At 45.4% G+C, this 22,868-nt stretch overlaps 1 protein-coding gene across 1 annotated transcript; it reads left to right on the forward strand.

Annotated features, from left to right (window-relative positions):
- Positions 1–8,117: 8,117 nt before the first annotated feature.
- POLR3D (RNA polymerase III subunit D) lies at positions 8,118–15,745 on the forward strand. The gene is made up of 9 exons (XM_027091953.1): positions 8,118–8,256; positions 8,485–8,654; positions 9,637–9,680; positions 10,293–10,444; positions 10,607–10,731; positions 10,942–11,110; positions 11,443–11,708; positions 12,124–12,276; positions 12,449–15,745. Exons 2-9 carry the CDS (start codon positions 8,490–8,492, stop codon positions 12,569–12,571), a joined length of 1,197 nt encoding a protein of 398 aa, XP_026947754.1. The 5' UTR covers positions 8,118–8,256; positions 8,485–8,489; the 3' UTR covers positions 12,572–15,745.
- The last annotated feature ends 7,123 nt before the right edge of the window (positions 15,746–22,868 follow it).

The raw sequence follows: 22,868 nt of genomic DNA on the forward strand, positions 1-22,868 counted from the left end.
AGATACGGTCAAAATTCTTGCTCTGTCACTTTCTAGCTGGGTGACCTTGGACAAGTTACTCAGCCTCTCAGAGCTTCAGTTTCTCCATCTGTCAAGTGGGATGATAACACAGGTTTGTTGTCATCACTGAATGAGAAATCACATCGTAAATCTCAAAGCTCTGGCTGATCTACCAGATGTGCCCAGTCACGCATCAGAGCTGTTATCATCACCATCATTATTGACCGTGCCTGCCTGCAAAGAGCCCACTGCCTTTTAGGGGAGAAAAGATGGGCATTTAGAGACCCAATTAGAGAACAAGGCGTATACAGCTAAATTGAGGGTACAGATGTGGATGCACAAAAGGAGTGAGGACCAGCTCCAGAGAGCAGGGGGAGCGCAGGCAAGAGGAGAAGGTGGAAGCAGCAGCGTGGTGGAAGGTGGGGAGGTCTTGGTGCAGACACAGCAGACACAGCAGGCAGGCCCTGGGTGAGGGCCTCAGAGAGCCGGAGGAGGCCTGAGCTGAGTGTAGGGACACTCCCTGAGAGGGACTCAGAGGCTGCAGATATCGGCAGCAAAGGTTAGAGGAGGTGACAGTGGACAGAAAGTGAACAGTTCACAGAAAGCAAAGACAGCAGAAGCCAATCCTACCCTAAATGGGCATGGAGAACCCGGGCAAGTTTGGTCAGATCCTGAACCTCACAATGCGGTGTGGGGTGTTACACCGAGGCAGGGTTAAGCCCTCCCTTGGCCAAACGTGAGTAGGTCCCGCTCCTCACACACCTACACTGAGAAGTTGAAACTCCAAAGAGATGCACCGTGTCATCTCATGGGCATGGCCAGCATCAGACATCTGGACCGACACCTGGCCCTACAACCCACCTGAGGACAGCAACTCAGTTTCCCCATCTGTAAAGGAAGACTAGTCTCAGCACACCCCCACCTCCCACCTTCACAGGATGGCACACAGACCGCATGAGATCATGTGTCCCAAGCAGAGAACAGTCGCTATCTGAATGCACTTTCGTGGAGCTGGGCGCTAGTGTCAAGTGAAGACGCAAACCCTCTCAGAGCTCCTGCCTCCTCTTGCCTCAGAGGACTTCTCTGCAGATCACATGAGAAAACACATGGTAAGAAGAAAGCATGATGAGCCAAATATAACTAACTCCGGATGAAACCAAACAACTGCCAAGATGCACTTTGGCTGCATTTTTTTTTTTAAATAACTTTTTTTTTTTTTGCGGTACACGGGCCTCTCACTGTTGTGGCCTCTCCCGTTGCGGAGCACAGGCTCCGGACGCGCAGGCTCAGCGGCCATGGCTCACGGGCCCAGCCGCTCCGCGGCATGTGGGATCTTCCCGGACCGGGGCACGAACCCGCGTCCCCTGCGTCGGCAGATGGACTCTCAACCACTGCGCCACCAGGGAAGCCCTAAATAACTTTTTATTACACAAGCCATGCGTGATCATTGTAGACAGACGAGAAGAATTAATTCTAAAATTTGAGAGAATTAAAATTGCTGGTTTCCTCACCATTCAGAAATAGATGTATATGATATATACTTTATTAGCAAAAATAGAAAGTATAAATACTGTTTTATAACCTGCTTCTTTCACTTAACAATACTTTTTCTGTTCATTACATAGTCTTTCTACAGTTGTGTTTTTGTTTTTTGGCCACACCGCTCTTAGTTCCCTGACCAGGGATTGAACCTGGGCCTACGGTAGTGAAAGCACCAAGTCCTAACCACTGGACCACCAGGGAATTCCCTACAGTATTGTTTTAAATTTAAATATGTTCTATTTCTTTGGAGCCAATTCCCATCTCCTCTGATTAACTTAGTTTACTTTTTCTCCATTCTAAATAACACTGCAAGGGACATTCTCTTCCCACGCTTTAATTATTTTTTCCAGTAAAATATTAAGAGGTATAATAAATATAAAGGGACCTTATTTGGATACTGATTTCACAGCAGTTAAAATTTGAATACTAACTGGATCTTTGATAATATTTAGGAATTATTAGTTCTGATAATGTTTTAGTTCTTTTAAGTTCTTTTAAGAGAATATCCTTCAGCGATACACATTCTAATATTTATGGATGAATAACATCATATCTGTGATTTGTTTCAAGATAATCTCGGGGGGACATGGGGTGTGTATATGAAAGATCAGCATGGGTGGATAATTATTGAAGTCAGGCACTTTGAGATTCAATAAGCTATGGTCTCCACTTTTGTGCATGCTTGGAAGTTGCCATGTTAAATATTATATCTAAGCTATGATTACAATTATAACAAAAGCGTCTATTAAGCACCAAGACACAGTGCTAGGCATGCGATTCTCACAACGACCTCGAGGGGTCGATCTATCAACCCCATTTTCAAAGGCGGATAGTGGGAAATGAGACTCGATCCATAAGGAGTCAAGCTAGAGTCAAATCACGTCTGAGTACAAAGGCTGGGTTCTTCGTGGTAGAAGGGCACAGAGCAAATATAGAGTCTGAGGTAACAGAGAATGAGTCTGTAAGTGAAAAAAATCTACAGTCTTAACATTGCTCATGCACTTTTTAGACTCAAAATGTTTACGTCTGTTTCCCCATGGTTCAACTACGTGTGGAGATATCAGGCGCCAATGAATGCAGACACATCCAGACAGCCTATAAAAACCACCTTGTTCATTTACAAGTGTCGACAATGACAGGAGAGGGCAGTGACTGTTTATGAGAACTGTGTGGATTTCTCAGTGCTTATTTATCTGTTCAAAATTATGTTTAGACCTCCTACAACCCTCACCAGTCACCTATTTCAAATTTACTAAAGAACATTAATTCTAAAATCTGGACACATTCCTGAGTATTCATTCAACTAAAGAATATAATGTTTTTTTAGCTTTTTTAAACTTAAATATGTAACAACTTTAAGACATGGAAAAATACCGAATTATATTTAAGGACTCTGAAAAGCTATTAGAAGAGACACTAATGAAACGTTGGAGGGGCAGAAGAAATTTCAAGGGAAGATCAAGAACAATGAAGAAAGAATCACAAGTGAAATGAGAAGGGGAAGGACTAATCAGATAGAATGAAGGTACTGGAATAGTCACTAAACTATACCTGAAGTGGACCAGCATAGCATAGGAACTATGGAATACCCCTGGGCACAGCATGGCAAGATACAACACATACTGAATACGTGAACTCCTGCCAGGCTGGAAAGGCTTCCCTCCACACTTATTTAGAGAGTTGCATAGGAAAGAACCTATAGAGAAGACATAGGAAAATGCAAGGCAAAGATGGCTTTTACATCAATGGTGCCAAAGTTAAATTACAGTTACAATCCACCTGGAAACAATCCACCCTTATTTTTCTTTTTTCTTTTTTCAAGATTTTTTTTTTTTTGGATGTGGACCATTTTTAAAGTCTTTATTGAATTTCTTACAATATTGCTTCTGTTTTATGTTTTGGTGTTTTGACCGCAAGGCATGTGGATTCTTACCTCCCCGACCAGGGATTGAACCTGCAGCCCCGACACTGGAAGGCGAAGTCTTTTTTTTTTTTTTTTTTTTTTTTTTTTTTTTTGCGGTACGCGGGCCTCTCACTGTTGTGGCCTCTCCCGTTGCGGAGCACAGGCTCCAGACGTGCAGGCTCAGCGACCATGGCTCACGGGCCCAGCCGCTCCTCGGCATGTGGGATCTTCCCGGACCGGGGCACGAACCCGTGTCCCCTGCATCGGCAGGCGGACTCTCAACCACTGTGCCACCAGGGAAGCCCTGGAGAGTACTCTTAATGGGAAATGATAATAATTGTTGTTAGGAAGTAAACCCCAAAATGTAAAAGGTAGAAGGCTTAAGTATTCTTTCCTCTTGTCCTTTCGGCCTGAAAAGTGCTGCAGAAATCCAAGAAGCACTGCAGTAAGGAAACTGGTTAAGTAAAGTATGATGTAAGACAACAATTTGGAATAATATTTAGCCATTAAAAACCATAATTTAGGGCTTCCCTGGTGGCACAGTGGTTAAGAATCTGCCTGCCAATGCAGGGGACATGGGTTCGAGCCCTGGTCCAGTAAGATCCCACATGCCGTGGAACAACTAAGCCTGTGCACCACAACTACTGAGCCTGTGCCCTAGAGCCTGGGAGCCACAACTACTGAAGCCTGCGTGCCTAGAGCCCGTGCTCCGCAACAAAAGAAGACACCGCAATGAGAAGCCTGCATGCCTCAACGAAGAGTAGCCTCCACTTGCAATTAGAGAAAGCCTGCGCCCAGCAACAAAGACCCAACACAGCCAAAAATAAATAAATTTTAAAAACCATAATTTAGAATATTTAATAACTCAGAAATGTTTATAGTATATTAAGAGAAAAAAGCAGATTATAGAACCATATATAAAATGTTTCCATTTTTAACTTTGATATAATTTTTAAAGGTTACTTTCCATTTACAATTATTACAAAATATTGGCTACATTCCCCGTGCTGTACAATACATCCTTGAGCCTATCTTACACCCAATAGTTTGTACCTCCCACTGCCACACCCCTATATTGTCCCTCCCCCACCCCCACTGGTAACCACTAGTTTGTTCTTTATATATATGAATCTGCTCCTTTTTTGTTATATTCACTAGTTTGTTGTATTTTTTAGATTCCATATATAAGTGATACCACACAGTATTTGTCTTTCTCTGTCTGACTTATTTCACTTAGCACAATGCCCTCCAAGTCCACCCATGTTGCTGCAAATGGCAAATTTTCGTTCTTCTTTATGGCTGAGTAGTATTCCATTGTGTATATATACCACATCTTTTTTATCCATTCATCTCTTGATGGACACTTAGTTTGTTTCCTTGTCTTGGCAATTGTAAATAATGCTGCTATGAACATTGGGGTGCACCTATCTTTTCAATTAGTGTTTTTTTTTTTCAGATATATACCCAGGAGTGGAATTGCTGGGTCATCTGGTAGTTCTAATTTTAGTTTTTTAAGAAACCTCCATACTGTTTTCCACAGTGGCTGTGACAATTTACTTTCCCAAGAACAGTGTACAAATGTTCCCTTTTCTCCACATCCTCGCCAACATTTGTTATTTGTAGACTTTGATAATAGCCATTCTGACAGGTGTGAGGTGATATCTCATTGTGGTTTTGATTTGCATCTTTCATAATTAGTAGTTTTGAGCATCTTTTCATGTGCCTGTTGGCCATCTGCATTTCTTCTTTGGAAAAATGTCTCTTCAGTTCTTCTGTCCATTTTTTAATTGGGTTGTTTGCTTTTTTTTTTTTTTTTTTTTTTTTTTTTTTTTTTTTTTTTTTTTTTTGCAGTATGCGGGCCTCTCACTGTCGCGGCCTCTCCCACCCACCTTTTCCGCAGCATGTGGGATCTTCCCGGACCGGGGCACGAACCCGTGTCCCCTGCATCGGCAGGCGGACTCTCAACCACTGCGCCACCAGGGAAGCCCTGTTTGCTTTTTTTGATGTTGAGTTGTTATACTTCATTTATAGTTATTATACTCCATTTACAGTTATTATAAAACATTGGCTGTATTCCCATTGTTGTACAAGATATCCTTGTGGCTTACTTTACACCTAATAGTTTGTACCTACTGTTGTACCCCTACTCCCAGACTGACCATTCCCCACTTCCCTCTTCCCACTGGTAACCACTAGTTTGTTCTCTATATATGTGAATCTTCTTCTTTTTTGTTACATTCACTAGTTTGTTGTGTTTTTTAGATTCCACATATAAGTGATATCATACGGTATTTATCTTTCTCCATCTTACTTATTTCACTTAGCAATAATGCCCTCCAAGTCCGTCTATGTTGCTGCAAATGGCAAATTTTCATTCTTTTTTATGGATGAGTAGTATTCCATTATGTATATGTGTGTCTCTCTCTCTCTCTTTCTCTCTCTCTCTATATGGATGCTTTTTAAAAATTTCCAAATTTTCTACAATGAATAAGTATCTTTGTAAAAAACAAAATAAAACAAAAACCTAGGAGCTGCTAGAAAGCTGCTGGACCTCAAAGCCCAGAGAATGAAATCAAAGCAGTTTTATCTAGTGCCCCAGTCAGAAGCTAAGAGCTGCTATGCGTAGCTCTGTAAGGGACAGGAAGAGTTTTCCTTTGTTTAGGTTTAGTTATATAAAACCAATATGGAGAAAAGAAGTTGAAAAAAGTCTGGTTTAGAAACCAACACAATATTAATATATTATTAAATTGACAACAATTTAAAAAATTTTAAGAGCCAATACTCAAAACAATGTGGCAAAATGTTATATATATTCTTATATATGACATACATTTATGTATACGTTTTCTGACTGGTGATGCATATCAACACAACCCTTTGAAAGCAATTCAGCAAAATGGATGAACAACCATAAAATGTGCATGTTCAGAATGGTACAAGCCACTGTGGAAACAGCTTGGCAGTTTCTGATAAAATTAAGCATACAACTATCATTCAACTCAACAATTGCACTTGTGGGCATTTATCCCAGAGAAAGAAAAACTTGCACAAAAACCTGTACATGTGTGTTCATAGCAGCTTTATTTGTGATAGCCCCAAACTGAAAACAACCCAGATGTTCTTCAAAGGATGAATAGTTAAACAAACCATGGATATTCAGCAATAAAAAGGAATGAACTTGTTATACGTGCATGATACATGCAACAACTTGGATAATCTCCAGGGAATTACGCTGAGTGAACAAAGCAATCCCAAGAAGTCACATATTGTATTATTCCATCCTTGAATGATTTCCACTCTGGAAATAACAAAAGTATAAGATAGAGAACAGATTAGCAGCTGCCAGGGATGTGTGGGAGAGAGGGAAGTGTGGCTGTAGAAGGGCACTAGAGGATCCTTGTCGTAATGGAAATGTCTTGTATTTTTCCTACCAATGTAGATATTCTGGTTGTGATAGTGTACTATAGTTTTACAATATGATACTATTGGGGAACCTATGTAAAAGGTACTTGGGATCTCCGAATTATTTCTTACAACTGCACGTGTATCTACTATTATCTCAAAATAAATTTTACTTAAAAAAATAAAGTACGTCTTCTTTTGGCCAGTTATCAGAAGTCTGGAAATTTGTTCTAGGAATATTATCCAGAAGAAAAAACTTTAAAGGCACCAGATGTTCACTACAGTGGTATTTACAGTAGGGAAAAGAAACAATTTAAGTGTCCAAACAGGAACACAAGACAAATCGTGGCATAGCCATCCAAGAATTATGCAGTCGTTTGATGCAACAACAAAGCAACGTTATTTGAAAAGGGAGGATTCAAAACTGTGGTACAATGTGAAATCTCTGTGAGGGGGATTGTAATATATTACAGAAGTTTTAATAGTTAGTCTATGTGAAATTCTAACAAATGTTTTCCTTCCTTCAAGCTATCTGTAAAGTTACATGGTTTTTACATGGTTTGGGGGTGGAGGGAACGACAGTAAAGGACATTTTTTTATGTTAAATTACAAATGTCGGAGTCACGATAAAAGTTCTTTAAATCTGTCCCTCAGAACCAACAGAACAAACTTCGTTTTTCAGGTTCCAGGGTGGGAACAAGAGTGCATACAAGGGCCCACAGTCACGAGTCCAGGGCAGGTGCCATTAGGCACCCGATTCATCCGCTGCAGCTGCTCCAGCGCTATGCCCACAGCCCAACCCCAGGATCCCACCAGAAGTCCTGGGAAAGGACCCCCGAACAACGGCGAGGATGCAGCCCAGAGGTGCAGTGACCACTCCAAGGTCACCAGCGAGCTGGCAGTCGAGCCTCGGCCCGGCCCAGCCCAGCCCAGAGCTCCCTGACTCTGAGTCGGGGTCTCGCTCTCTCCCCCGCGTCCCCCGCCCCAACCCAAGCTTCGACCCCAAAGCTCCGCAACGGCGAACTCCCACGTTGCGTCCAGGCGGCCACCCGATCCCCAGCCCCTGAGCTGGCGCCCCCACCTCACGCCGCCGGCCAAGACCCCCCGAGCGCTGCAGCGTGGCGTGACCTAGACCATTCCCCGCTTCCTTTTTCGCCCTCTCAACCCAGCTTTTCCCGACTCCGGGAAGAACCGGGAAGAGAAGGCGGAGGGGAGCTAGGCGCCGCCGGATAAATACTGTGGCTCGGCCCCGCCCACCGACCTCACTTCCGCCCCGCGACAAGATGGCGGCACCCGCGCCGTGCCACGCAGACTTCCGCCCGGCGCCGAGGCCCGGGGCCGACCGCGGGTCGCCTCGGAGGTGAAGTCGGGACGTGCGTGGTGCGGAGCTGCAGCCTGGGTGCGCTGAGGTGCGTCGTTGCCTCGTGCCTGGTCGGGAGCCTGGGGAGACGGCGAGCCAAGGGGTCTGGCCGCGGTGGTCCGGGGAGTCTCGCCACGTGGGAGGGGGAGGAGCTGAGACGCTGCGGGAGGGACGCCCTGACGGGGGGGCGGGAGGCCACGTGGGTGGGGTTTCGCCCAGGGTCCGCGTGTCCTCCCCTTGGAGTGACTTCGTTACCCCTCTCCTCCTTCTCTCCCAGGCACCATGTCAGAAGGAGACGCCGCGGGCGAGCCCAGTGCTCCAGGAGGGCCCCGACCCCTCCTTTCTGGGGCGCGGGGGCTTATCGGGCGGAGGCCGGCGCCTTCCCTCACCCCGGGCCGCCTTCCCTCCATCCGCTCCAGGGATCTCACCCTCGGGGGAGTCAAGAAGGTACCCGACGGCACGTTTCTAAAGAAACCCAACTACCCTGAATTCCAGGCACCTGAGGGTTTGACTGATGTTCCTGGAGGGCCTAGCGTGGTGTTGGGCCTCAGGACTCTTGTCCTCAGACTTACGCCGACAATTTCTGGGGCGCCTACCCACCTTCAAATCAAGACACTGGGTGCAAAATATTGACATGGCTCTCAGAGATGACTGAAGAGCAGAGAATCCTAATTAGCTCAAAAGCAACTTGAGCAGTGTTTATTTCGTTTTTGTGTGTGTCTTGGATACCTTTAAGAAACCCACGAAAGCCACGCAGACATAAACTTTGCCTTCAGTTTAAGAGAGTTCTGAATTTGACCTGGATCCCAGTGTGCAAACTTCTGATCCAAAGTATTATGATTCTTAGACGTGGTATCAGAGGCTCTGAGTCCTTTCCTGTTATGTTTATGACTGTAGATGTAAAGTGTAGCCCTTAAAGAAGATGGGGAGGATGACAGCATAAAAGCAGCCAGTTTTTGAAGACCAAAGTTTACCTTTGGAAATTCTGGTGGCAGTCTAACCTGATCCTCTGTTTGTGAGTGCTGGCAGATCTGTCTTCCCTACTTGAGTGTTGCTGCTAGAGCTCTTTCCCTATGATACTGTCTGGTCTGTATAGCAGTTTGAAGACAAGGGGTGAGGTTAGGTAAATTGCTTTGCTATTAGAAGTCCTGAGGGCTCTCCTTTCAGGGGGCAGAAGCTGAGGCTGCTGTTTAAATGTTTTTTGATGCCCCTTTTCTTCTATGTGTAACTCCACTGTCACCACGACATGACATTCCTCCTTTTCAAACACATGTCCCTTTCTGTAAGTCTTTGACAACAGTGTGGAATGTGCAGAAGAGAGCCATGTTGGTCTTTGTCCACAGAAGTTGCCCCTTTGGAAGTTTTTATTTTCCCCTGTACTTTGGGATCAGAATTTACCAAATCAGTGACTCCTGTATTTTACTTTCAGAAAACCTTCACCCCAAATATCATCAGTCGGAAGGTCAAGGAAGAGTAAGTAGCTAGGCCTTCTGAATACTTGCCCCTTATTTACTTGTTCTGAATTTGGGCCTTTGGGGAAATAACTAAGTATGTGGCTCAGAAATTTAAATTTGTAGATTTAATTCTTTTCAGTAGTGATTTTCAACCCTGGCTCCCAGGTGATTCTAGCGTGCAAGCTTTAAACAAATACGGATGCCTGGGAGTCCATCCCTAAAATAGTGGTTTAACTTGTTTGCAATGAAACAGAGTGATTATCTTTTATAGCCAGAGTTGAGAGCCAGTAGTTTGGGCAAAGATGTATCAGGTTTTCTCTTAAGCTCTTTTGCAATGCAGCTTTCCTACTTTCAGTCAATACCAAAAAATCCACATTTTGGGGCAGTCTCTATAATTCAACTTTTGAGTTATAGTTCTAACATACACTCTCAAACAGAAAGGTAAAGTACAGTAAACTGAAAGGACTCTGCTTCAGCAAGGAAGTGAAAAAGGTGCTAGACTTAAGATTGGGTGTTCTGCTTCTCATGATGTAGTTGTTGGCTCATGTGGAGCGGAGTGTATGGGAGAGTAAGACCAGTTCTCAGAGGCAGGGGAAGTGAGTGGTTTCCCTTAATCCAGTGTCTTTTCTAGGCCCAAGGAAGAAGTAACTGTCAAGAAGGAGAAGCGTGATAGGGATAGAGACCGACAACGAGAGGGCCATGGACGGGGCCGGGGGCGCCCAGAAGTGATCCAGTCCCACTCTATCTTTGAGCAGGGCCCAGCTGAAATGATGAAGAAAAAGGGTACAAAGCTGCCGGGGCTCCGGGAGGAAGGAATTGGTGGATTTCAGTTCAGACTGCTCACGAGAAGGGCAAGGGCGGTGGCATTCCCCTGCTTGCTCCCAGTTAGTGTTCCTTGCTGTTGGCCCCTTCCTTACTCTTGGTGAACTGGGTGGTTTCCCACAGGGAACTGGGATAAGACGGTGGATGTGTCGGACATGGGGCCCTCTCACATCATCAACATCAAAAAGGAGAAGAGGGAGACAGATGAAGAAACAAAACAGATTCTGCGTATGCTGGAGAAGGATGATGTAGGTACCAGCAGGCTGGGGGGATGGGGCTTCTTTGTGTGATGAAAAGCGCTTCAGGGGAACCAAGTCGGGGGAAGCAGAGCTCTCTGATGTCCCGGAAGCCTGGTGAGCGGCGGGAATCTTCGATTAGAAAAGGACTAAGGTGGACTGCACTCCCAGGTATTTGTGTGTGCTGGCCCCGCCATGTGACCCCCGACTCTTCTTTGGCAGTTCATCGATGACCCTGGGCTGAGGAATGACACTCGAAATATGCCTGTGCAGCTGCCGCTGGCTCACTCGGGCTGGCTTTTTAAGGAAGAGAATGAAGAACCAGATGTTAAACCTTGGCTGGCTGGCTCCAAGGAAGAGGACATGGAGGTGGACGTGCCTGCTGTGAAAGGTACTCTGTGTCAGTTAACGTCTTGTCTCCTTTTCTCCAGCTGTCCCCCAAGAGCGAGTTTCCCAGACTGCTGCTGCCAGGCCGGTCCTCTCCCACTCCACAGGACCTGAGCACGCTCAGCGGATTCACGCTGACGGGGATCGGTGGGCCCAGCCTGCGATACTCCTTTTTAAATAAGTCACACAACTTCTGGATCCCTCTTTCAAAGCAGAGTTTCCTTGCAGCTTCCTGGCTGAGTGACAGTGGAGCAGACCAGGCCGAAGGGATGGGTGCAGTGAGATGGCATAGGGGCTGGCCACTGATAGCCCTTCCAATTCTGTTATCTCGGGCAGTGAAAGAGGAGCCACGAGATGAGGAAGAGGAGGCCAAGATGAAGGCTTCCTCCAGAGCAGCCAGGAAGACCCCAGGCCTCCCGAAGGACGTATCTGTGGCAGAGCTGCTCAGGGAACTGAGCCTCACGCAGGAGGAAGAGCTGCTGTTCCTGCAGCTGCCAGACTCACTCCCTGGCCAGCCGCCCACTCAGGACGTCAAGCCTATCAAGACGGAGGTGCAGAGCGAGGACGGACAGGTGGTGGTTATAAAGCAGGAGAAAGACCGGGTACGTTCACGATTGAGTTCTGTGAAGATGCAGGGGACCAGGAGGGGAAAGAGCCACCTGCAGGGGAAGCAGAGGTGTGCCGCCCGCCCACGCTGAAATGTGAGAATAATGTGCATTTGTTCTTTCTGCCTGCGAGGGCCTTGGGGCTTTGTACTTCAATGCCAGTTGTATGCGTGTGTTTCACAGTGAGATATTTTGAATGTGTACAAATCAGAGAACATAGACTCTCATATACCATCACCCAGCTTTATCAGTTACTGATATTTTGTCCGTTTATTTATGTTTGCTGTGGTTTGGGTTTTGTTCTGTTTTCTGACCAGTGTCAGGCAGCCCCAGGAAAAGGCCCTGTCTGGGGAGCTAAAGGATGGAGGGAACGGCTCCTTACCCAGTGTCCATCCCCTCGTTGTCTTCACAGGAAGCCAGGCTGGCAGAGAATGCTTGTACCCTGGCCGACCTGACAGAGGGTCAGGTCGGCAAGCTGCTCATCCGCAGGTCGGGGAAGGTGCAGCTCCTCCTGGGCAAGGTGACTCTGGACGTGACGATGGGGACCACCTGCTCTTTCCTGCAGGTGAGAGCCTGCTGGGTCGGGACGGAGGCTCTTCGAGACATTGAGGAGCGTTGAGGACTCGGTGCTGAATATGGAGGAAGGGTTCTTGGGATTATCACGTTGAAATCACAGGACTGAGCGAGTGATAGGCTATGCGGTTTTGGTTCTCATCTCTGTCTCTCTTCATTGGCAGGAGCTGGTGTCTGTGGGCCTTGGAGACGGTAGGACGGGTGACATGACGGTCCTGGGACACGTAAAGCACAAACTTGTATGTTCTCCCAATTTTGAATCCCTGTTGGATCACAAACACCGGTAAAAGGAGCAGATGGAGGATGGCGGTGATTGTGTCCACGGCTGCTGCCTGCTCCAGACTTTTGTTCTCAAATCTGTTCAACCCAGAAGGCGCCTGTTTAGCCCACCCACTCCAGCCATCGTCCCAGTTTTCCCCACATGGTTCCTTCCCGCAGCAGCTGTGAACGGCGCAATGACCTTCCCGCAGCACGGAAACTGCACACCCTCACTGCTGGGGGGCTTGTCCCTGCTATTTATTTTTATATTTATGGCTTACCTCTTCAACTGACTGCACCCTCCCCAGGTGGAGAGGCGGCATGGTCTGGGAAGGGACAGGCTCCTTCTCTAGGTGACGTCTTTGTTCTCAGGGTAGGAAGTGTAAGGACAGCTGCTGCTGCTGCTCCCGCCTTCCTCCCAACAGGCGGCACCAGAGAGAGAGCAGGGACTCCTCGAGTCTGAGACTCAGCCCCAGCTCTGCCCATTACTAGTTGTGTGATTGACAAACTACCTAACGTTTCTGAGCCTCATATTCCTCATCTGACAAAAATGAGGACGATACCTACCTCACAGGGTTGGCATGAGGATGCAGTGGAATATTGTCGATGAAAACTTGCACAAGGCCAGACATACACAGTAGGCGCTCAATAAATGTTAGTTTAGTTTCCCTTCGACTGAATCTATTTTCAAACAAAAGAGAGATTCTGAGAATCTCAGATAAAGTGAATGGAGCTGCTTTATCCCACATTCTTACTCCGTGTCCTATCCCCCCAGCCTGATGCTCTGAAGGTTTGGGTTTGGGCCCTTCTATGCCCTTTTTTTCCTAAGCACTCTTAGGCAAGTGCTTCCTGTCCATTGCTGTGAGGCCCTAGCTGTAGGTGCCATCAGAAGTGACAGAGTCAGAGACTCACTCCTCCCAGTGCCCTGCAGATGCCTTCGGGTGACATGGTGGTCCCAGGACTCCCTCCACCCTCACTCCTGCAGTAAGTAGCTGCTACTCTTTCAGTAGCAGCTACTGGAAGAGTAGCTGCTTCCACTATTTCTCAGAAGAAACCTGTGACCACTCCTGGAGAATTATCACCACACCGAGTCAGATACTGCTGAAAAACAACCCTGGCTGAGATAGTAAGTAGAAGATTTACTGAATAATGGTCTCACTTTGAATTTGAGAGGCCCACCTCTGTCTCCTGTCCTGGCATCAACTTGGATTCCACTGCCACTGGCCGCGCTGGCCTTGTAGTTCATTGGTCTGTGGTCTTGTTCCTTTCAGCAGCTCACCACACTCTTGACCCTTCCAGTGTGTGGTCCCTAAGGAGCAGCTTCTCTTTCCTCATCCCTTGTCTGCAGGGCAGGGTCGGGGAGGCACCTCGGAGGTTGGGGAAGGCCTCCTGTTGCAGTGTTCGTGGTCATTAGACACCGGCAACTCAGCTCCCTTTGCTGTGAGCTTAGCAGACCACCTCTGGAACGGGTGTGAACCACACAGACTCCTCTTAACTTAGGTGGCCCAAGAGGTTTTGGAAGGATATGCCTTTCTTTAGTCTCGCCTTCTGTTCCTTGAGCCTGTTTTTCATTCATCACCACTGGGGCTTCTCCACCGAGCCCCTCAAGCCGCCTAGCCAGCAGCTAGGAGGCAGGATTGACTGTGTAGTCCCCACATCGCCCCTTCTGTAGCTAAGAGCTCACGTGAGCTCTGTTGGATGGTACTTTTCTGGTCTCTGTTCTCACTGTAGAGGACAGGTGAGCAGAAAGGGTCTTGGAGATGTGTGCCATGGAAGTCCTGTTTGGTCTAATGCTGAGCTTTGATGAACCAACTCCTTTTTGTTCTCTGGGCTTCAGTGTTTGCTGCTTCTCCTTTTCCACAGCTAATGAACTGCGAGTGAGTCTCCATTGTAATCCTCTCTTTCTCTTGGCTACTTTGGTTCAAAAACACTCTTCTGCTTTTCCCGGCTAGCTCAAAGGCCCTGCCTCGTTAGATGTTTGGTGTTTTGCAGTCTTGAGTTCTTTGACTCCTCCACGGAAGCTTGAGGAAGAGTGTGTGCCACTTTGACGTTCACCACTTTGCCATTTCAAGTATCTTGGGGATCGACCGTTATGACCCTGCGTCACAGTCCCCACGATCTGTCTCTACATTCCTGATACACAGATTGAACATCGTCAATAAAAGTGTGGCAAAAAGACGAGGCAAGTCTGCTTTCTTGGCCAAGCCTCCAAAGCATACATTTCTACCAACAAATAAATGCAAATGACAGGAGTAAAAAGCCCAAAGCCAAATTCATGTATGAGTGCAAATGGATGCAAATTTATTGCTACCTGCATCTGTGTGTATGCATTTTGTTAAGATGCCTAAAGCAAGCTGTAGGCTTGTTCATTTCTTAATTACATGATTAAGTGACAGAGTGTGGGCCTTAGAGTCAGGGTGGGGTTTGAATCTAACTCCACCAGTATAACATTGGGGAAAATCATTTATCCTCCCTAAGCTCAGTTTTATACATTTTCTGTAAAAATGAGATAATAGTAGCTTTTTAATAGGGTTGCTTTAAATTACAGTGGACATAAAGCATTTATTTCCTGCCAGACAGAAAGGTGCTTCTGTCAGGACGTGATCAGCACAAGTAACAGAAAACTAGACTGACAGTGACGTAAGCAATAAGAATGTTTAATTATCTCATGTAACGGGCAGTCTGGAGATAGATGGTTCCAGAGTTGGGTGGCAGCCAAAACATCAAGGTTTTCTTGGATTCATTTGTTCTGCCATCCTTGGTGTTACAAAGTGGCTGTAACAACTCAGCATCATTTCTTCAAATGACAGTGTCCAGAGCCAAAGCAGGAAGCAAGGTAGACAGCAGTTAAGGAGCTTCCTCCTCATTCTGCTCATATCAGGGAGGAATGTCCTTCAGAGGCCCAAAGAGACTTGCCCCTATGTCTCTCTGATAGAGCGGACCACATAAACACCCTTGGATGGGCACTGGCAAAGAGGGATGGGTGGACCAGTTTGTCCCCTGGCACTGACGTCTTGTTGCCTTTGAGACGGGGTTTTGTTAGTAGGGAAGAAACAGGAATGGCACTTAGGTATAAACAGTCCATGATAGTTGCCACCGTGATTAAAAAATACTGTCTATTGTACTAATCTCTAACTATATCTAGGTAGAATTTTTTTTAATGTTCAATTACCTTTTATTCTAAATAAACCAGTTTTAACATCTTAGTGCATATTCTTTCAGACTACAGAATTGTGTATGTTACATATAATGATATAAACATGCTGTTTTATCACATTTCATCTCACTCAAAAATACAGTTCTTCCATGTTAATAGTAAGCCTCTTGTACTTCAGATACTTCTGATCTAGCTGAAAATATCAGAGACAGCGCCCTTTAATCCTCCCAGACCTACCCACATGGTCCAATTGATCACTCACACTTGGCTCTTTAAAGGAAGAGGCTTATTTCCTAGGTATAGTCACAGTGAAAACAGTGACGTCCATTGCCTATTCATCCCACCCCCAGCCTAGTGCAGGATACTTCCACAGTTGGGGCATCCCCCTCTTAAGATGGCTACAGCTATAGTGACAGATGCCATGTTGACAGCTGCTCTTGGACTGTGGTTCAGCTGCCAAAGTTCTGATGGAGGGTCGGAACTGGAGTGGGCTTAGGTCTCAAGGGCATCATCTGAAAAAATGGAGATAGAATGCCAATTCTAGGAACCCCTCTGTGTGGCCAACTTCTGACTCAGCTCTTCTGAAGCATTTCTTCCGTCCCCTTCCATGGGAGCAGTCACTGGTCCAACTCCCTGAAAGCTGAGGCAGAGGTTAGACTTCCTTCTGTTTGGCTCATTTACATTTAAGACCCAGTCAGTTGGAAAAAATGCAGTCTTGATCATCATTGGCCCAACGGTTCTATCTTGTATACTTTTCAGGATTCAGTGGAGAAACAGAAACCATTCTAGGTACTCTAAGCAAAAAAGTTTAATACAGGAAGATAAGTATTTTTAGACTCATTGGAAAGCTGGAAGAGTGAGTCATAGGTTGAGTCTCCAGGATTCAGAACCCTAGAGAACTGATATACCAGGGGAGCTACACCCTCTGCTAGAATCAGGAAGGCGAAGCACCTGGATCGAGCTATGAGGACACACTGCATGGCCGCAATCTAGGGATCAGGCAGTGCCCGCAGTCTCAACTGCCTGGGGAACCACAGAGCTAAAGGTTGCACCCTGGAACACCTGAAGACAACCCCCCACACGCTGAGTGCCCTCTGTGCGAGGTACAGTTCAAGCGTAGTATTTGTCAGTGACAAAACAGAAAGGTCTCTGTCCTGGTGGAACTTGCATTCTAGTGAGGGAGACAGACAATAAGTATAAGTAAGTTACAGAGTATTTAGAAGGTGATGAGTGCTTGGGAATTTTTCTTTTAAAGGGTAAGGGGAGTCTATGGGTGGTAGTATCACAGTAAGTAGGGTAGGCTTCATTGAAAAAATATTTGAAGTGAAGCAGCCGGATCAGTAGGCAGTGGGGACAGCTAGGAGCTGACACTGTGAGAGAGGGGACAGTATCAGAGGTGGGGTGGGCAGCCCAGGTCCTGCAGGGTTTCGAAGCCATCATAAGGACTTTGGCTTTATTCTAAGGGAAATGATTAGTTGTTGCAAGTGTCTCTTAGGTTTCAAAAGGCTCCCATTAGCTGCTGGGTTGAGACAAGGGTAGAAGCAGAGGCACCAGTTTGGAAGCTGCTACATTAACCCAGGCAACAGACGGCAGTGGCTTGGACCAGGGTTAATGGTGGAGGTGTTGGGAAGTGGTTGGATGCTAGATGCTTATTTCAAAGGTAGAGCCACCTCGATCTGCTGATAGAGTAGATGTGGGGTGTGAAAGAGCAGAATCAAACAGCCAAAGCAGTAGGAAGGTGGGCCATACTTCCACCTTTCAAATCCCAATTGATAGAACCTAACTCACACCCAGCATCCTCGTGCAAGTGATTTTGGGAAATGTAGCATCCGCCTTCTAGCCCCAGTAATCCAGGTTGGCACTTTATAAAGTGGTGGTTGTTGCGTGCATGTTCAACCACATTCAGCAGAGTTGGCTTAAGGATCCAAGATTTGAAGGTAAAGCTTTCTGTGGCCATGTCGTGCTGCCAATACAAAGTTCTCTGATTCATTTCCTCAAAACAGTATACTCCAAATGAAAACACAATACCCAAGACTGACTGTACTCAGTGTGACTCACGCATTTTCCCAGGGCAAGATAATACAGGAATTCTTTTGGAAACAGCTCTTACACTGTACAACATAACATTAATGGCTACATTAGAATGCATCTTTGGACTATCAAAATTGACCCAAATATTCCCTGATTTCTGGACAATTTTGGTGTTTCCAATTTTTCACGATTTTAAAAGTGATGTGATAAACAATTTTGTAGTTAAATTGTTTCTGATATCCTCATTATTTCCTTAGGATGTTTTTAAATTAAAAATGGCTTTTTTGACATTAAAAGTGTCAAATTCTATGCCATCTTTAAGGCTTTTGGTAGATAACGCCCTCCAGAATGTTTACACCTGTCCACATGCCCATCAACAGTGTGTAAGAGTTGCTTGTGCATTTGTAAAGTTAATGTATTAATCAAGATTCTGGTTTTGAACGATATAAATGTAAAAAGATGCTGAGTAGAGACCTGACCTGTACTCAGCTGACCCTCAGGGTAGATAACTAATGTTTCCTCTCTTCCCTCTGTCAGACATCAAAGGGGGTTGATGTGTAAAGAACACGCTGCCCCCGCGGTTGGGTTATATGCTTTCCAAAAGTCAGTTGTGTTTTTCCCAAGCTTGCTTTTGCCAGTTGTGTTCACTATTGTACTTACATAATTCAGTTAAACATGGTATAAACTAATAAAATATGAGGATTAGAAGGAAGTATTTCTGATGAAAATAAGTACATAATTTAAATATATAAACTGATGAAATATAAGTGCTAAAATAAAGTTCTTATTTCTGTGTAAACCAAGGTAAATGCTTTGGAAAGAATAAACGTGAGTCACTAAATACTACCATTGAATTAAGTTTAGGCAAGATAAACATAAAGGCGGGGGCAATCATAATTATCTAAAGTAATTCTGCATTCACATTTCCCCGCCAGGTGTCTAGTGCTTTGACTTCACATTCTGCTTTTGGAGACATCAAAACTGGTGATCTTAGCAGTGCATTGTAGGTGTGTGTAATTTTCATGGAATGCTAATCAGTGGACCCGTACTAAAAGAAAAGGACTTGTCCCTACACCAGAAGGGGATGAATGTCCATTTATAAGTGTTGTGTTAAAATATTTAAAATAGATACATTTCTTTTTTTTTTTTTTGCGGTACGCGGGCCTCTCACTGTTGTGGCCTCTCCCGTTGCGGAGCACAGGCTCCGGACACGCAGGCTCAGCGGCCATGGCTCATGGGCCTAGCCGCTCCGCGGCATGTGGGATCTTCCCAGACCGGGGCACGAACCCGCGTCCCCTGCATCGGCAGGCAGACTCTCAACCACTGCGCCACCAGGGAAGCCCTAAAATAGATACATTTCTTGTATTAAAAATTTTCCCCAAAATATCAGTTAAGATTAGGTTCAGCTAAGAGAAATAGAGCCCCGAAATAACAGTGGCTTAAGCAAATAGACTTTTGTCTCTCATAAAAATCTAGAGATGCACAGTCTGAAGTGGTATGGCAGCTCTGCTCTACAGAGCCCCAAGGGTCTCCGCTCCTTCCAGCTTACCTTCCCATGGTGTCTAGGGTGTGGCTCAGCCTCAACTTCTAATTGAAACCAGACCTCTGTTCATTGCATCCCCACCCCTGGCAGCCAGATGAATGAAAGGTTTACATATTTCCCCATCCCCCCACCCCTTGCCAAGTGACAGGGCATGTATTCAGTATTATATCTTCTTTAAGGAAGACACCTAAGAGCTGTCCCATAACGTTTATGATTACAGTTGACCCTTGAACAACACAGGTTTGAACTGTATGGGTCCACTTATGTGGGGATATGGAAGGGACTTGAGCTGACTGTAAGGGAATTGAGCATCCATGGATTTAGATGTCAGCAGGGGGTCCTGGAGCCAATTCCCCTGGGATATGGAGGGGTGATTGTACACACCCTTGTCCAGAAAGTAGTGATATAGCATCAGCCTCCAAGGAGGCTGAGAAATGCGGTCTTGATCTGGAATGAGCAGGTACCCTCCTAAAAATCAAGATTCATTATCATGAAAGAAGGAAACTGGATACTAAGGATCAACCAGCAGCCTCTGGCACATCTATTTCACTTACTTTAAGAACAACTGAACATCTACTGGTCTCAATTGTGACAGAGAAGAGCTTCCAATTTACATCACTTGTGTAAGCAAACCCTCAACTGCCGGCACAGATATAGTGTGCTGTCGTTATAACCACTTCCTTGCGTACACTCTCAGTGTCCTTGCCCCTCTCTCCTGTTTACTCATAGGACAAAAGCCCACTTCTGGGTAAATCTAAATCTCTGCCTACTCTGCATCTCTCCTGAGGGCTTAAACCTGGCTGGAGAAGCACCTGACACCATGCTGAGTCATGTCACTTCAAGACCAATAATCCAGCACATTTTCCTTGTCCATTTACTCCTCGTACTCCCCAGAGAGTACTGTGTTCTCAAACCTCCAACACCCCACTCTCAGCTGGTGACCCTGCTTCTTATCGCAGTAAGAAAATAGAAGCAGTCAGAACACCACGTGTTCCCACTACTGTATCTGTCAGTCTGTTTGCAGCTGTGTCCAGGTGCACCGTCTGGCCTGTTACTATGGATGAACTGTCTGTCCTCCTCCCGGAGATCAGACCCTTCACAAGAGCCCTAGATTCCATCCCTCTTACCTACTCAAAGGTTAGTGTTCCAGCAACCCCCTACACACACATCTATTTCCCGCTATTAGGTCAGTGTCACACGATCCAAATAGGCTCCTAGGAATCCATCTGGAAAATAAATTTTCCTTTGAGGTAGCATTCATCTCCAATTATCACCTCTTTTCTCTGCTTCCGTTTGCAGCAAAACTTTTTTTTTAATACATTTATTTATTTATTTTTGGCTGCATTGGATCTTCGTTGCTGCGCACGGGCTCTCTCTAGTTGAGGTGAGCGAGGGCTACTGTTTGTTGTGGTGCACGGGCTTCTCATTGCGGTGGCTTCTCTTGTTGCGGAGCATGGGCTCTAGGCGCATGGGCTTCAGTAGTTGCGGCATGCAGGCTCAGTAGTTGTGGCTCGTGGGCTCTAGAGTGCAGGCTCAGTAGTTGTGGCGCACAGGCTTAGTTGCTCCGTGGTATGTGGAGTTTTCCTGGACCAGGGCTCGAACCCGTGTCCCCTGCATTGGCAGGCGGATTCTTAACCACTGCACCACCAGGGAAGCCCTGCAGCAAAACTTCTTGAAAGAGTTGTCTTTGTTTATCTCCACTTCCTCTCATCCATTCTCTTTTGAACCCATTCCAATCTGCCTTCACCACTCTTCGCAACGGCTCTTCTCAAGGTCACCAGTGCCAAACTCAATAGTAAACTTTCCATCCTTATGTTACTGAATCTATTATCACATTTGACATAGTTGATCATTCTTCCCTTTCTTAAATACCTTCCTTTCTTGGCTTCAGGGTCACTGTCCTAACTGTTCCTTCTTGTCTCACTGGATGTGCTCTCCATCTCCTTTCCTGGTACCTCCCCATCAGGCCTTAGAGCATTTCTCTTGCCTGTCTACTCTCATTCCCTCAGCCATCTCACTTAGAATCATGGCTTTAAACTCTCCATGCCTATGACTCCCAATTTATTATCTGCAGCTGAGACCCCTCTCCCAACCTTACATCCAACTGCCACTCCCTCATCTCTTCTTGCATGTCTGGCAGGCAACTCACCCCTGACTACCAATTTTGGGAAATACAGGGACAAAGAAACATCTTAAAATAACCCATGAGAGTCCCGTCAGCAAAGCCTTGAATCTGTGGGACAAATGATTCAGGTTCTTCAACAAATTGTAAGGGAAAAAAGAAGAATGAAGGAGGAACCTACAGATAAAAAGAGATTTAGGATATAATGTCAATCATACAATGCAATGTATGAACCTTATTTGTATTAATTTTATTTTTTAAAATTTATTTGATCGAAGCATAGTTGATTTACAATGTTGTGTTAGTTTCTGGTATATAGCAAAGTGATTCAGTTATACATATATATATATATATATATATACATTCTTTTTCATATTCTTTCTCATTACAGTTTATTACAGAATATTGAACATAGTTCCCTGTGCTATACAATAGGACCTTGTTGTTTATCCATTTTATATATAATAGTTTGCATCTGCTAATCCCAAACTCCTGAACTATCCCTCCCCCAACCCTCTCCCTTGGCAACCACAAGTCTGTTCTCTATGTGAGTCTGTTTCTGTTTTGTAGATAAGTTCATTTGTGTCATATTTTAGATCCACATATAAGTGATATATGGTATTTGTCTTTTTCTGACTTACTTCACTGAGTATGATAATCTCTAGGTCCATCCATGTTGCTGCAAATGACATTATTTGTATGAACCTTATTTGGATAGCGATTCTGAGAACTGCAGTGAATCTCAGCGTGAAGACTCCATTCAAACTCCTGCACTGGGAATTCCCTGGTGGTCCAGTGGTTAGGACACCGCGCTTCCATTGCAGGGGGCATGGGTTCCAAGCTGTATGTTGCGGCCAAACCAAAACAAACAAACAAACAAACAAAAACCCTGCACTAGGAGAGTCTCCACCAAACTTTAACATGGCCTCTAGCAGTTTAAGGCCATGTCTCTGGGACCACCCAGCCTGTTTTGAGTGCCTGTTTGGAAAAGCTCAGAGCTGTCAAAAAAATTTGTTGTTTGTCAAAAAACTTTGCTGTTTGTTTTAGCTAACACCTGACATAGTCCCCTGGCCTCCCTTTATTAGAGCATTCACTCAAAAAGGGCTTATAATTGTGAATCCTTCCTCTGTCCCTTTGAGATGATATGTATCTTCTATAACTGTGGAGTGTCTTGTCTTAAGGACCCGAAAGCCATTCCTTTGAAATGTAATTATCCGGAAGGAGAGGGCTTCCAGTCTCTGGGAGGATAGAATCCTAACTTCCATAATCGCCAGCAGTCACTGCTGGCCTAATCACGTTTACAGTGACCAACCCTTTGTAATTTTTCACTTGAGTCCTGTCCCCATTCTCCCTTTACAATTCCTCTTTGCAAATCAGGATGGAGCTCAACTTTTTTGCCTACTGTCAGTAGTTACTGAATAAAACCTGTTTTCACCATTTTAACTAATACCTGGCTTTGTTTATCTTTGATAT

This window comes from Aethalodelphis obliquidens, unplaced genomic scaffold (assembly GCF_003676395.1).
Source record: "Aethalodelphis obliquidens isolate GAN/ISIS:26980383/991018 unplaced genomic scaffold, ASM367639v1 scaffold74, whole genome shotgun sequence".
NCBI lineage: Eukaryota > Metazoa > Chordata > Mammalia > Artiodactyla > Delphinidae > Aethalodelphis > Aethalodelphis obliquidens.

Excerpts from the sequence above, each read along its gene's own strand:
- POLR3D (XM_027091953.1), top strand. The coding sequence starts at position 8,490 with ATGTCAGAAGGAGACGCCGCGGGCGAGCCCAGTGCTCCAGGAGGGCCC. Across the intron at positions 10,732-10,941 it reads GTATGCTGGAGAAGGATGAT|TTCATCGATGACCCTGGGCT; the intron begins GTAGGTACCAGC and ends CTTCTTTGGCAG. Across the intron at positions 12,277-12,448 it reads CCACCTGCTCTTTCCTGCAG|GAGCTGGTGTCTGTGGGCCT; the intron begins GTGAGAGCCTGC and ends CTTCATTGGCAG.